At 41.4% G+C, this 14,883-nt stretch overlaps 1 protein-coding gene across 1 annotated transcript; it reads left to right on the forward strand.

Moving 5' to 3' along the window:
- Window positions 1-1,128: 1,128 nt before the first annotated feature.
- Window positions 1,129-13,206, forward strand: atl3 (atlastin 3; the record flags this gene model as incomplete). Its single annotated transcript, XM_030367747.1, has 14 exons — window positions 1,129-1,323; window positions 2,367-2,582; window positions 3,578-3,712; window positions 5,594-5,698; window positions 5,816-5,866; window positions 6,634-6,690; window positions 6,859-6,951; window positions 7,984-8,122; window positions 8,963-9,090; window positions 9,177-9,233; window positions 9,864-9,935; window positions 10,581-10,772; window positions 10,978-11,217; window positions 11,630-13,206. Coding segments are annotated over 14 exons (1,743 nt in total), but the record flags the coding sequence as incomplete, so codon positions are not given.
- Window positions 13,207-14,883: the final 1,677 nt, after the last annotated feature.

Below are 14,883 nucleotides of genomic sequence, written 5' to 3' on the forward strand. Positions count from 1 at the left end.
GTTGCTTAATACGCGAAATACGCGTAATACGCGTAATACGCGCCTAAACCAATGGTTCCCTATGGAGAAAATGGCGATTTCATACGCGAAGTACGCGAGATACGCGTCTGGTGTGGCCGCACCTTTAGCCCTTAGCCCATTTTCTTGAATCGGTGTTAAGGTGCGGCCACACCAGACGCGTATCTCGCGTACTTCGCGTATGAAATCGCCATTTTCTCCATAGGGAACCATTGGTTTAGGCGCGTATTACGCGTATTACGCGTATTACGCGTATTTCGCGTATTAAGCAACATTTTACGCGCGTATAGCGCGTATATTTACGCGCAATACGCGCTATACGCGCTATACGCGCGTATATCGCGTATATCGCGTACATTTCAAAAGAGTTCAAAAAATTGAACTTTTTACGCGAAGTACGCGAGATACGCGTCTGACGAGACACGCATTGCCCAATCAGCGTTGAGCTTGACCCGACGTCACTGGCAGAGAGTAGTGAGCTTGGACAGAAGCATACGGCCGACATCTTCCTTTTTTCTGTGTGGAAATAGTAACATAGTTACGCCATTAAATGCGTTTATGGAAACATTTTTAGCGAGAAATGTGCATTTTACTTTCGTAATGTTCGCTCGGTGAATGTGAAGGATGTTTGGTTTGATAGTTATGAGGAAGAGGGAACGCTCCGTTCACTTGCATGGACATGGACTCATCTAGGCGAGTGACGTAGGCGCGTATAGCGCGTATTGCGCGTATTGCGCGTATGCGACCATTTTTGACACAAAATGGTCAAGCAACATTTTACGAGCGTATCTCGCGTAAAAAGTACGCGAGATACGCGTCTGGTGTGGCCGCACCTTTAGACCTGTTTGTACGTTCTGGGCTTCTGCAGAACCATGTTGGTGCAACATGGCAGCAGGTGGCCACGTGGATATAAAAGGCTCAAACTAAGGTAACTAATAACACAATGATTCCTATTTTCATTGGGATAATATACTAATTAAACATACTTATGAGTGTTATATTATATTTCTGCCCAGTCCGTTCCGATAGATGGCACTCAATTGTACACTGGACCTTTAAACAGACAGTGTAATCCGCGTCAGACGTTCTTCGTTTTGTTGATAATGTTTGAAAGCCACTGTTATCAACAAAACTTCGTTACCCATACTGCATCGGGACAGTGTGAGTACGGAAACGGGAAAGTTTCGTACTGGGGATAAAGTTTTTACAGCCTTGTTGTGTTTATGTTGCCCTCAAAGTAACTTTTTGACGTCTGTCTGGCTCATATGCTTTCGTGTTGACATCCTCTGTTTCAAAAAACTGAAGGTAAATATTGTTGATATGTTTACATTTTAAGAAGGATATGGTCTGCTTCTAATATTTATGCGTTATAATATTGCCACGCATTCGCTTCACCAGCTAACTGGCTAAAGGATTAGCAAAGCTCAGCAGCTAGCTGTGTTGTGGGTTTATGGTTTCAGACCGCCTGACGTAGAAAATATGTCGTTGTAGATTGAGAGAAGGTTTTTTGCTTAGAAAGACGAGTTAAAATACATTTTATGTCTGGGTGTTTCAAGATGGACGTCTGAAAGCCAGTCTGGCTAGGATTGTTTTGAAAGCTTCAGGCGAACCTCCCAGCCATGTATTGCTCATATTTAACAGTCAACTTGGTACTTTTTGCAAAAGTTTAACGGACATCGGTAAACTATATTAACATTTGTAAGGATTACAGTTTCTTACGGGCTGAAGCTAGCTTTAGACATGTTTTTAAATGAGTAGTCATTACTAATCCGATACCTTCAGAGCTTGAACAATGCTTCAGGTGTAACTTTGAGGTTTATGTAAAGACGGTACATTCATTGCTATAAAATGAATGGCATGTCTAGTACTATGTACCACACCTAAAGTCGAACAACCATCTGGTAAAAAAAAAAGCACTGGTCCGTAAGAATATGAGAGTATGAATCAGAATAAGCAAATATAAATAATGAAGAAAGAAGAAAAGAATAGCAAAGGCCACCACTTTTATTAGCAACTGTGTTGCTAATAAGCTATGGGTGATTTTGTGTCATGCAAACACCTCCCCTCCTAGAAACGTTTTACAGAGCCACAATGAAATGTATTGAACTCTAAAAGGAGGTCTGTTTATGGGTTGGAATATTTTCTATCCTCTAGCCAAATGGGAATACAGTGTAACAGCCATGCAACCACTCTGTAGTTGTTACACAGAGCCAAACATTGTCTCATGTAAAATGATTTCTTATCATGGGATTTCTCTGCTGTTGGCTCCCCAATGTGTGTGTGTGTGTGTGTGTGTGTGAGCGGCATGTGAGTGTCATTCACAAACGTTTCATGTTTGACATCCACAGAGTGCTGCACTGCTAACCATGGTCCCTGGTCCAGTTCAAATCGTAACTGTGTGCAAGGAGGACCACTCCTTTGCGTTGGACACTGAGGCTTTGGGACGGATCCTTCTCGCCCCGGAGATCCGAGACAAACATGTCGTTGTTCTGTCGGTCGCCGGAGCCTTCCGGAAGGGGAAGAGTTTCCTGCTGGACTTCATGCTGCGCTACATGTATAGGACGGTACGTTTCTTCGTGGTCCCCCTGCAATGCAAATATTTTAAATGCTTATCCTGTTCTGCTACTATACCACTGAAGAATTACAAAGGGCATATAAATCTGTATTTAAATGTATTTATTTGCATATTTTGAAGAGGCACCTGTAGTTGAATAAACATTTGAAGAGACTAGTGGAAGTAAGGTCGATTTTGACAGTGCTCAACAATAAAGATTGCCCGATGGCCCGGGACAACTAAAACGCCAGGTCGGGCAAGTAACTATGACAACCCGCTTGCCCGCTTGGGCAAGTGAAGGATTAAAAGCATCCTTATAAAGTTATCCTTATGTTGCCCCCTCCCCTTGCCCACATCGGATAATGCTTGGTGAATTATTGGACTTAGGCCTACTTACTATCATTTTACTTGAGTCTTTGTTGTTATTTGATAACCACTAATAAAAAAACTATTTATATAGGGGCCAGTAAAAATGGACTTTGGGCAAGTAGAATTCAGACCCACTGGCCCGACCGGGCAAGTGGAAGAAAAACCTTAGCATTGAGCCCTGCATCCAACTGAAAAACCCCACCCTTCCTCCACCCTTCCTCCAAAGCCACTCCTCTAGAACACATTACCATCTCGCTTGCTTACGCAATAGCACTGCCTACTCTTTCAATGAGTAATGAGTGGTCTGTGATAGCCACAGATATCTGTTTTTTTTGGTTTTGTCAGAGCATTTGATTTATTGATCGGAGATGAGATCTAAAGAGAATTTCAACAAATAATAACAAAAATGCCTGTAAAATAAATCCCCTGCCTTACCTTTTAAATATACATGATTGTTTTCTTTTTAGTGAGGTCACCACAGTCAACCAGTATAAATATATATTATTCTGAGGTCACTTAGTAACTTATATAGGATAATAGAAAGATTTGAAAGATTGTTTGAAGAGGTCTCCTTGGATAAAGAAATCGGTGAGTATGACTAAAGGTAAAATGTATTAAAAAAAAAATCTTTCTCAGTCGGATGAAAACTGGCTTGGAGGGGATGAAGAGCCCCTGACTGGATTCTCCTGGAGGGGGGGCTCAGAACCAGAGACCACCGGCATTCAACTCTGGAGTGAGGTCTTTCTTGTCCAGAAGAGTGATGGAACAGAGGTACGTCAACTAGAGCCCGACGATAAAGGATTCTTAAAGCCGATACCGATACAAATATTTGGTGATTTAAAAATCCAATATAGCGGCCGATTTATAGGTTTAAAAAAGGAATTCCAGAAACGCGTTGCAAAACAAACAGATTTCCCTAACACTGGTTATTTGTAGTAATTTATGAGTCCTCACTAAAATAATAAGGTAAGTCAGTTTAAAAATAAACTTTTATTTTATTGTTTTATTGTCAGAAGAGAAAAAGTACGGAACCCGTAAAGGGACATGGGGTATTCTTTTTTGGAACATTTCACGTGAGCACGAGAAAGTAGGCCCATCTCGTACGCGCGTGTGTGTGTGTGGGTGGACGAGCGAGGAGAGCGAGCGCTAGTGTGCGTGTCAGTTAATGAAGTAATGAACGAGTCAGCTTGTGTGTAAGAAAGATTAAAGTAGGTTTAAATCTACTTATTGGAAAATCTTTCCAATATTTTGTTTATTTCCAATAGCCTAGGCCAGAGTCCTGCACGGGTCCACAGTTTGAGAGCCGCACCCGCAAAGTTCAGCACCAGATGCGACCCGTCACCCGTGATAATATCAAAATGAAATCCGCACCCGCTAATATTTGGCCCGTTACCCGACCCGTGCCCGCGATAAATCACACAAAAGCTAAAATCATTAAAATATATGTGCTTTATTTTTAACTTGCACTATTGGAGCACGTATGGCAAGTATTCCTGCTGTCGGCTCCCAGACCGTAGTCGAGGAGCACAGGGGAGACGTTTGCTCCAGGGCCGATGCTCTGTCTGGGGACACACCCTTCATTTGACCGGCAGTGGGTCTGCTTATAGGTCGGAATATCGTTGGAATGTAGCAGCCACCGATTCTTGATAGGCTGGGTACTTTATTCTTCTATCATCACAACCAGACTCGTTCATTACTTCGCTAAAAGGACACGCACACTTACACTCACTCTCCTCGCTCGTCCACTCACTCGCTGACGTCACACACACGCACGCGCGCACGCACGCGCGCGCGCGCACGCACAAGTTATGATTAATAAAATGTATAGAAATACAAACTTAAGATATAAAAATGCCTAATATCGGCCCGCCGATAAATCGGTCGGGCTCTAACGTAAACTTGTGCACCTGGTGCGACGGCTTAACAATCAGGAATGTTTTTATATTTTTAGCAAATAGCTTTTTACGAAATAACATCTGTAAGTGATGGAGAAGACAAATAGATATTTATCTTATTTAGTTATCAGGTGGGAAATGACTTTTTTGCAGCACGGCAAACAATAAACTCACGATAGAGAGAAACCCAGTGAACATAGTTCAAATAATAATAATACACTCATTCTAAAAAAGTCCAGAAGTTTCTAGAGGGCTGGCGTTAAAAAGGTAAAAAGAAAAGGCGCTCGACTCATTGGAAAGTCGGACGGCAGCGTGCCGGAAGGACCTCGATGTGGCTCTGTGGGACAGCGAGGCAGAATGAGGCCCTTGCTCCTCTGCCTGCCCTTGGTGTGGTGGAGCGGATGAGCGGCGTTGTCCATAATGCCCAGCAATTTGGTCCCCATCCTCCTCGCTGCAATCACTCTCACCATGTGAAAGCCAGCCGGCCGGCCGTGCTTTCTTAGCCAGTGGGTCGGTCCAGTTGGCACGCGATTTGAATGCTGCTGTACCAACACATAACCGCATAGAACATGTGCAGCATTGTCCTGCGCGCACTGAGGAACCCAAGCCTCTTTAATAAACACGAATGGTAAAATCTCCTGATACCACTTCCTAAAATACGTTTTTTTTACTGGGGGGGAAATCCAATCAACTTTGAGTGAGGTTTGTAATGGACTTATTATTATTTTTTAGCGCAATTTTTAATATTTTTCTGCAGGTGGCTGTGTTGTTGATGGACACCCAGGGGGCTTTTGACAACCAATCGACTGTAAAGGATTGTGCCACCATTTTTGCCCTCAGCACCATGACCAGCTCAATGCAGGTAATTTTGTATATCAATCATGCTCAATGTAATGATGTTTGATTATTGAAAAAGTGAATGGGGCCGGAAGGAAGTACCGTTCTTTAATGTGCTGTTCCTCTAATGTGTCTTTTCAAGATCTACAATCTCTCCCAGAATATACAAGAAGATGATCTGCAGCAGCTTCAGGTTTGTGCAATTTAACCTAGTAAAAGGACAATGTTATTGTTTGAAATATAATTGTACTGGTAGAGTTCAAATTGAAATGTTAACATTTTGGTGGAGGAAATTGCCATTTTGTTTCCTTAGCCAGTTTTAGATGAGACAATGGATGCTATTCTAATTACTGTGCTTCAGTTCAGAGCGTAGGCAAATGATGACAGCCTGCATGCTAAATGTGTTAGCACAAAGCAAGACTGCATAAAGAAGTGGCTAGCCTAGCTCAGAGAGCAGAGTGCACCTTAACTCTAACTAACCTTATTTAAATAATTTCCCTATAACTAACTAAAATATGTGTCTATCCCTTACTTTTCAGAATTTAGTCTAAGGTCTACTTGTTATCCTTGCACTATGTTGACTCTGTTAGCATGGAGTTTGTGCATTTGTGTATGCTTAATTTTTTATTCCATACTCATACTAACTATTTTAGGAATGGAATTTGTCCAGTTCTTCTGGTCGCCTAAACTTTTACCTTGAAATGATTGCTCAATATTCATCCTCCCTTTAGGCGTTTCTTGATTAACCTGATGCAAATTGTGGGAAGAAGATCCAGTACAAGTAGACGTTGTGTTTTTTGTCAGTTACTCAACCACTCCTTTGTATCGTAGCCAATAAAATGTTGCACAGAATTTCTTTAGGGCAAGATGTGCATAACCTTATTCAGCTACAAGGCCACTCCATTTACACTGAACTGTCTTCTATTTTCTAACAACCGCTGCCTTATCTCTCCCATACAGCTGTTTACTGAGTATGGACGACTTGCCTTGGATGAAATCTTTCAGAAGCCCTTCCAGGTGCCAAAACTTCTTAACTTTGTCCCAAATGTTTTTAATAACTCCCAGTAATAGTAATCAGATTGATTAGATAACATTCAGATTAATACCTTTTTTAAGTCATGAATCTGAATCTATGATGGATTTAGTTTCTTCCTATTTTACTAAGGCTATTCCCTCTTTCAACAGTCCTTAATGTTCCTAATCCGGGATTGGAGCTTTCCCTACGAATACAATTACGGGCTTAAAGGTGGCAAGGAATTCCTTGAGAAAAGATTACAGGTAACGTTTTTTTGCATTAGCAGTGAATTGAGCCATACGGAATATTTTGACCAGCTTTTTAGAAATATTATCATTTGGGTTTGAAGAACTATGTTATAAATTAAATATCATAAGTGTGTGAGAAGTGTGACCCTCTCGGACACGGCCATCAATGCTCCACAAATCCACACGTACATGGACATACCCTCTCGTTGTCGGCATCATTTGCCATCTTTTGCCAAATGAAAACGTGTTGCTGCATGTTCATTTTCTGAAAGAAATGCACGAGCCAACTAGTCCTGTGCGCACTATTCCGTGAGCATGCTAATGCTAGCAAGGTTAATAAGTCCCTGGTACATTTTGAGACGGACTTGTGATCGATTAAATGTGTCTTACCAAGTTATAGTTCCCTGGAGCAGACTTGTAATTGGTTGAACAATGGCAGCTCATTTGCTTAATCATATTTTCGCCTAAATCTGCCAATCGGCCAAACCATTTGAAATCAATCAAAATAATATAAGGTCGGGGAGTATTAAGGCGTATGTAGACAAAATTGTGGGTAAATTATTTTTCGCCATTATGGGTCCCAAATAAAAAGTTTCTTTTTTTTTCTAAAACGGGGTGTTACGGTTTGACCACAAGCAAACTTTTCTCCTTACTTCCAGTCTTCATATGCCTATTTAAATTGACAACTCCCCAGGTGTTCAGGTTTGGAGTGGTTGATTTTAGCGTATTTGCCCCATTCGCTCTCCATATTGATCACATTAGTGTGGCTTGCTTTGCAACCACAATAATGAGAAAAAAACAGGACATGATTTCGGAGCAGAGTAAAAGGTTCACAAACTGGTGGGGGTAGAATGGCAAAGGAACCTAGGATTTGACACCTATTTAGGTTGGCATCACTCTATTATTTAGTTCTAACACGATAGCGTTGGTTATTATGTTGAAGATCATCAAAGAGACGTTAAGACATATACCATTCTGGGTATACTGGCCCTTTTTTATCGTCTGTCGTCAACTTGTTTCCTTCCTTCCTGCCTGTCTTTCCTTTAGGTCAAGGATGCTCAGCACGAGGAGCTGCAGACCGTGAGGGAGCACATCCACTCCTGCTTCACCGACATCTCCTGCTTCCTGTTGCCCCATCCGGGCCTGAAAGTGGCCACCAGCCCTTCTTTCGAGGGCCAACTCTATGGTGAGCTCCTCACTCTTTGCTTATAATATGAGGAAGGGCCTACCATGCTCTGTGAAAATGTTAGATTATTGGTGTGATTGCTTGCAAGGCAGTATTCTTGTGGTATGCTGACGCTAGCACACATCAGCATGTTTGTCCAATGGCTTTACTTAAAGGAGAAATCCGGTTTAAAATGGATCTGGGATATGTTTAAGATGATAACGAGATGGGATGTTCATTTGGGAGCACAAAAGCGCATGTAAACGCATTCTTAAATAGGCTGTTTTAGCCGATTCTACCAAAACGCTATAAACTGGGAACCATGGGGGCATCTTGTCATGGTAAAAACAAAATCGTTATTTTAAACAACTTAAAAGGCTAGAAGTAGCCCGACACTTCTTTGATAGTATAATATGGGTCTTAAAATATAAAACGAGTCATTGAGAACTTTGCAAGTGTACAGATTGTTTATTAAAAAGTACATTTTATACACACAATACCATCAGTAGATCACCCGTCGACGCCATTTTGTTTTCAAGACTCGATAAGTAGATTGACGAACACAGAGATTGTGACATCCGTCAGCAACACACAAGCTCTGTGTTCACCAATCTACTTATCGAGTCTTAAAAACAAAATGGTTCCCAGTTTATAGCGTTTTGGTAGAATCGGCTAAAACAGCCTATTTAAGAATGCGTTTACATGCGCTTGATCCAGTTATGCCATATAGAAGCATCTGCTATGCGAAATCGAACATGCAAAAATGCAGCCTCTAATACAGTAGTAATAATAGTAATAATATACTTCATACAAGTATTAAGTATTATTCTTCCACTTATTATGATTGACATGTTTTGCTAGATGTGGCCCCAGAGTTTAAAGAGCAGCTGAGGAGCCTCATCCCTGCTCTGCTGCATCCCGACAACCTGGCCGACAAAGAGATCAATAGCAACAAGGTCACCTGCAGGGGCTTGCTGGAGTTCTTCAAGGTGATGGCCTCTCTCTCGTAGACCCGCTGCTCCATCTGAACCGGCATTCTCAGCGCTGACGTGGGGTGCTTCTTCTGTACTTGCAGGCATACATCAAGATTTACCAAGGAGAGGACTTGCCACATCCAAAGTCTATGCTACAGGTGGGTTTCAATTAACCCTTGTTTATGTTATCGGTTAAATTTATCATACAATTTACTGTTGCTCTGAAGCAACCAAGAAATGACAGGACGGGATTCTCCTGGGTAATTAAACTTTGCACAACTTGACAAAAAAAGACAACAGTACTGTGGGGCAACAGCGACTAGGCGGTACTGAAATAAGTTAATGCTTTGCCATTCCATCAGCATGGTCTGGGGTGACGTGCGTATACATCTGCCACCGTTTGAATAGGTTGGTGATTGATGGCTATGAACACAAACCATATCTGTGGTGTAGCTTTTAAAGGTCTACCGATGAAATGTACACATTTCCCTATTTGATCTCTTTAGTGGTAATGCTAGAAATTATTCAGAAAGTTCCCAAAAAATGTAAGATCTATTTCCTTTTTTCAATGAATACCCCCACATGTTGGAACTATGATTCAGGGTTCCATTAGATGACGTCAGATTTGGATCTTCCCAAATGAGACTCTGTGTCCTTTTCTAAAGGCGGAAAACAAATGCAACGTATTGTTATTACATTATAATCACCCAGTTTTATTAACGTTATTATTATTGTTATATATTAACTTAACATGACGCATGTCTTTTTATTACATTCTTGTTCCAAAGGCAACTGCGGAAGCCAACAACCTTGCAGCTGTGGCAACGGCCAAAGACCAATACTACAAGAACATGGAACGGGTGGGTCAGTCGTTGGAGAAGTGAAGAGTGGAATGAATTATGCTTGCTATTGCACAGTTTTTTGTGACATTATAAGAAATGAATTTAGCCATTATAAATGGGTTTTCTGTGGATGATTACCCATGAGGAGCTTTGGAAATGGTAGTTATCTGGAATAGAGTCTGTAATTCGAATTAATTCTAGTCAGATATCAAAAAATAAATGGCTGATTCTTGGGCAAGCCTTTTGAACATTTAAGCTACTTCATTATGATCAAACTACCTTCTATAACTCTTAGGATTCCTATCTTATCGTACCTTTGTGCGCTTGCTTTAGGTGTAGGTACATCATAATGAATCTGACAACAGTTGATGGAGACACTCTCTAGGTGCCGCGAACTTTGTTTATAGACAAATTATTAATGTATCACAAGTCTGCCTCTAAAATAACATCCCTTATTTTGGAACCCGTCCAGAAAAAAGGAGCTGAATTCATATACGTCCAGTTACTGATTTTATATACGTCCTCAGTGTTGTCTTCTGATTGGTTCATACAAGATATCGTCCGGGATTTTATCGGGTAAAACTGCATGCGTGAAAAAGGGCTTGATTGGGTCCGGGTGAGGCGTGTAACACCGATCTGTGCTCTGTGCCTCCGTCTCACTAGGTGTGTGGTGGAGACGTCCCTTACGTCAGCCAGGACTCCCTGGATGAGAAGCACAACTTCTTCTTCACCGAGGCGCTCCACTCCTTCTCCTCCACCAAGAAGATGGGCGGGACCGAGTTCTGTGAGCGCTACCTTCACCAGCTGGAGATAGAGCTTCAGGAAATGTTGCAGTCTTTCACCAAACACAACCAAGTACATAAAACACACACACACACACATTCGTGCAGTTTTTGCGTTGCAGTGCATGTTCTTATGAGGTTTTTTTTGTGTGCAAACAAAAGCAGGTAGTACCTTTCTAAAGGAAACATTAAAATCCTCTGTGAACGCTTCATCCAGTGTGTGCTTGTTGAGACTCCAAACAATGAGTTTCTTCATGTATGTATTTTTTTTCTTCTAGTCAAAGAACCTGTTCAGTGCCTTCCGGACGCCCGCGGTGCTGTTTGTCCTGGTGTGCTTCCTGTACGTGCTGTCGGGCCTCCTGTTGTTTATCGGTCTCTCCACGATTGCCTTTACGTGTGACTGTCTGGTGGGACTGGCCATGGTCGCCATGCTCACCTGGGCCTTCATCCGCTACTCGGGCCAGTACCGGAGTGTTGGAGGCGCCATCGACCAGGCTGCAGGTGTCATCCTGGAGCAGGTAAAGGGCCTCAACAGTCTTGGTAGTGGTTGTGGCTGGGATTCAGGAAGTTGCAAGGGCTGTTTATCAGCACTGCACATATCTATATATTTTCATAAAAGGCCACAACCCAAAGCAAAATTTGTGTTAACCTTTTGTCACCCAAACTTTTTTTATGTAACCATCTTAAACATTGGTTATAATTGTTTCAAATTGTTTGAAACAAATATAGCAAACCTTTTAATAGCGTTCTTCAATTATCCTGTGATTATCTTTGAACTATCCCCAATGGTATTCTAGATATCTGATGTCAATACTAGGTTTGTTCACAAGGGATTTGGCCACAGACTGGTTTAGAAGCCTCTATTTTTCTATGGTTAAGCCCCACCAACGTATAAAAGTTAATACTTGTTTTGCTTCTTTTTTTCCCCAGGCCACCGTTGTGGTGAATAAATCAAGAGGAACCAATGTCGCTCCAAAGATGAAATCCAGCTAGAGGGTCTCCCAACCTTCATAGTCCTGATGCAACGCAAGCAGTGCACAATACACACACAAAGCACAAAGCACAACACACACACAGCACAACACACACACAGCACAACACACACACAGCACTTACATAGGCTTCTTCTTGCTTCCCCTGCAGGCAACCCCGCAGCAAAAACCTAAGTCCAGACTAGGTCATCACAGGGTGAAACTTTTGATGCTGGTTCACCAGCATCCCTTCATATGCACAATATTTTACTCTTGAGAAGTCCTATAAGGAAAGAGATCAAATTCCTGTTCAGTACAATAACTCACTGTTGTTGTGTTCCTTACTGCCGTTCTTGTACATGTTTACATTGTTCTTTACAGACAACCCTGTCTACGTACATCTTTCAGCACAAGCAGTGAGGGGTTTGGACCTTTCTATTGAATGCATGGGACCGTTGTTTGAGGACCATTGATGCAGAACAATTTGCTAGATCATGCTCACTTTATTTCCATACATACTCATTATTTTGTTGCTGTAGTTTCCAAGCTTGGTGGCCTTAAATGCATTCCAATCGCTTTCCATTATTTTGAAATGTTCGACTTAAATTCCATTTTCTACATTATTAACTTTTGAAATGGAAACAAAGCACTTTTGTATGTGTTTCGTATGCTGCTTTAACTAAATAAATATGCAAGTCTGAAATGGCTTTCATGTAAAATGGGTTGTTTTAAATCTGGGGACCCCAAAGATGAAAGCTTACATGCTAGACTTTCTTAAAGCTTTACAGTCAGCCAAAGAGCGTTTGGAACAGTATGCTTCTAAGCTACATATTCAGGAACTTCCTTTGTCTTTTACTGTATACATTTATATTAATAAAACAAAATACTGTTCTAAGAAAAGGTCTTATCCATGTGTAATGCAAAAACAAAATTGTATTTGTTTACTTTTATTTAATAGCAATGTAAAATTCCTATTCCATAACTGAATATTTTGGAAGCTATCAGAAAAATTGTTTCATTCTTCAGAGATGCCGTTGTTTGAGTAATTTTTTAACAAACCTTTTGAACAAAGGATTGACACTAACTGATTAAGTGACGTTGACATATCAGTAACCTTATAAGATGGAGCAGTTCTCTTGATATTTCAATTGCATGTATCTATAATTTATCTTTAAGATATTCGTATCACATTAACATTCAAATAAATCTCTTCTATGCATGTTGGTAGATTTCTATCAGAGTAAATTGGCTGTATGTAATTTATTTTCATTATATATTTCACTATATATTTCATTATCAGTCATATAATCAATAATGTTAAATGAATTTGAATAGGTGTTTTAAGAAAAGAAAAAAAGCAAATTTTATTTTTTTCATACCAGAATACGTCAACCAAATTTTCTCTCTACATATCCAATGCTTTTTGCATTCTAAAAGTAAATTCATCAATTAATGTTTCTATTGAATGTTATATTTTACAAAATGATGGCCCAGGATTGAATTATTTAAAAGCTTTTATAAAATATTAAACCCAAAGGATTTTGCCTGCGTCTGGTGTTTTTTCATTTTTAACTAGCTTAACTACCTTGACTTGGAAGAAATTAGTTGTGACAGGCCCGTTCTTCGGGTTGCATATGCCCCCGAAGCCATAATTTTTTTTTCCAGACAATTAGGAATTACTGTATTTAAAAAGAACACTCGCTTCCAGTATGTGAAATATAAATCATTATGTTTGGAGGGAAATTAGCGATACTGTTCATCATCCACTCCCTCTCAATATGTCTTATGGGGCCATGTTTCCATCACCCAGTACAGCAAGGTCGGCAATTTTTGGCTCAAGATAGGCCCATATCAACATACATTTAGCCAATCAGCGTCCTTGAATATGATGCATTTATTTCCCCAAGCAGAATCACTTGCTGAGTAAGGGACACCTGACATTATTGACATTGACAATGATGTGCTCATTTCACAGCCTCAGCTGCCCCAAAAATGTCTGTTTGAAATGGTGTTTTCGAGATGGCTCGTACGTCACCCGCACGAGTTGCAAAGTGGGAAATCTCCCAGCTTTCTTACGGCGTTTCACCGAGGCACGCCCCTTTTTGGTCGGTCCCACTCAGGATTCTGAGAGTCAACCGGGTTCAGTGAGGTTGACCATCTGACTTGACAAACAAAAATGTCTGCGCCTGTAAAGAGATGTATTTTCTTTGTATTTGTACCACGTTGGTCATTTTATGTTGATTTTAAATGCTCTGACACACTTCATTACATTGCTACTTTAATCCAGTCACGAATTTATGCACTGCATGGTCTTGCTGTGCAACATTGCAATGTAAAGTTGTGTTTGTGTTTGTTTTCAAGCTGGTTTGCTAAAGAGACTAATCCCGCGTTTCCACTGCAGGGTGCGTAACGGTTCGGTTCGCCTCAGTCCGGTAGGGAAGGGGTGGTATAGCCCGGCTCAGTTCCGAGGTCGTTTTTCCACCGACGACAGTACCCTTTATGTTAGGCCGGATGTCGATCGCCGCGGCAGCTACGTTAACATCGTGAAATCATAGCAGCGCGACACAGTGTAGCCTGCTCAATAAAAACAAAGGAAAAGTTGAACGCGACACATTAAACCAAGAGCTACCTCTGCACATCTTCCTCCCCAAGAATGCAGAGGAACGTCTCCACCTCCTTGTTCGCCTTACCAAGCGTTTTACGCGACATGCTCATTGTAAAGAATAATACCTCGAGGCTACTGTTTGTTTGTTTTTATCCCCACGTCGCCCGGAAGTGACGATTCTGTCGACCAATCAACAGAGGGGGTGTGTAGCTCGAATCTTCCGGCACCCTTTCAGGCGTCTCAGTACCCCAACGGAGGAGTACTGAAGACGAGGGCAAAACGAGTACGGCTCAGTCCGGGTCACGCCCACTTTTGGCGATGGAAACGCAATCCGTACCACACCTTTGCGAACCGAACTGTACCGCACCGTGTAGGGGAAACGCGGCATAATGTAGCTAATAATAACAAGGACCAGCCAATGGCTCACAAAGACAAACAGGAACGCTATTTCCGCCTTCAAAAAACAGCTCGGAGGTTCGGAAGCTGATACGTGTCTTTGCTTAAACCTTTTTTTAGAGAGAGTCATCACTGCCCTCGGGTCTACTCTCAGAATTCCGAAAGATGAAGACAAAAGGGGGGCGTGCCTCCGAGAAATGCCTCAAGAAAGC

The sequence above is a fragment of the Gadus morhua genome, chromosome 10 (assembly GCF_902167405.1).
Source record: "Gadus morhua chromosome 10, gadMor3.0, whole genome shotgun sequence".
NCBI classification, from domain to species: Eukaryota; Metazoa; Chordata; class Actinopteri; order Gadiformes; family Gadidae; genus Gadus; species Gadus morhua.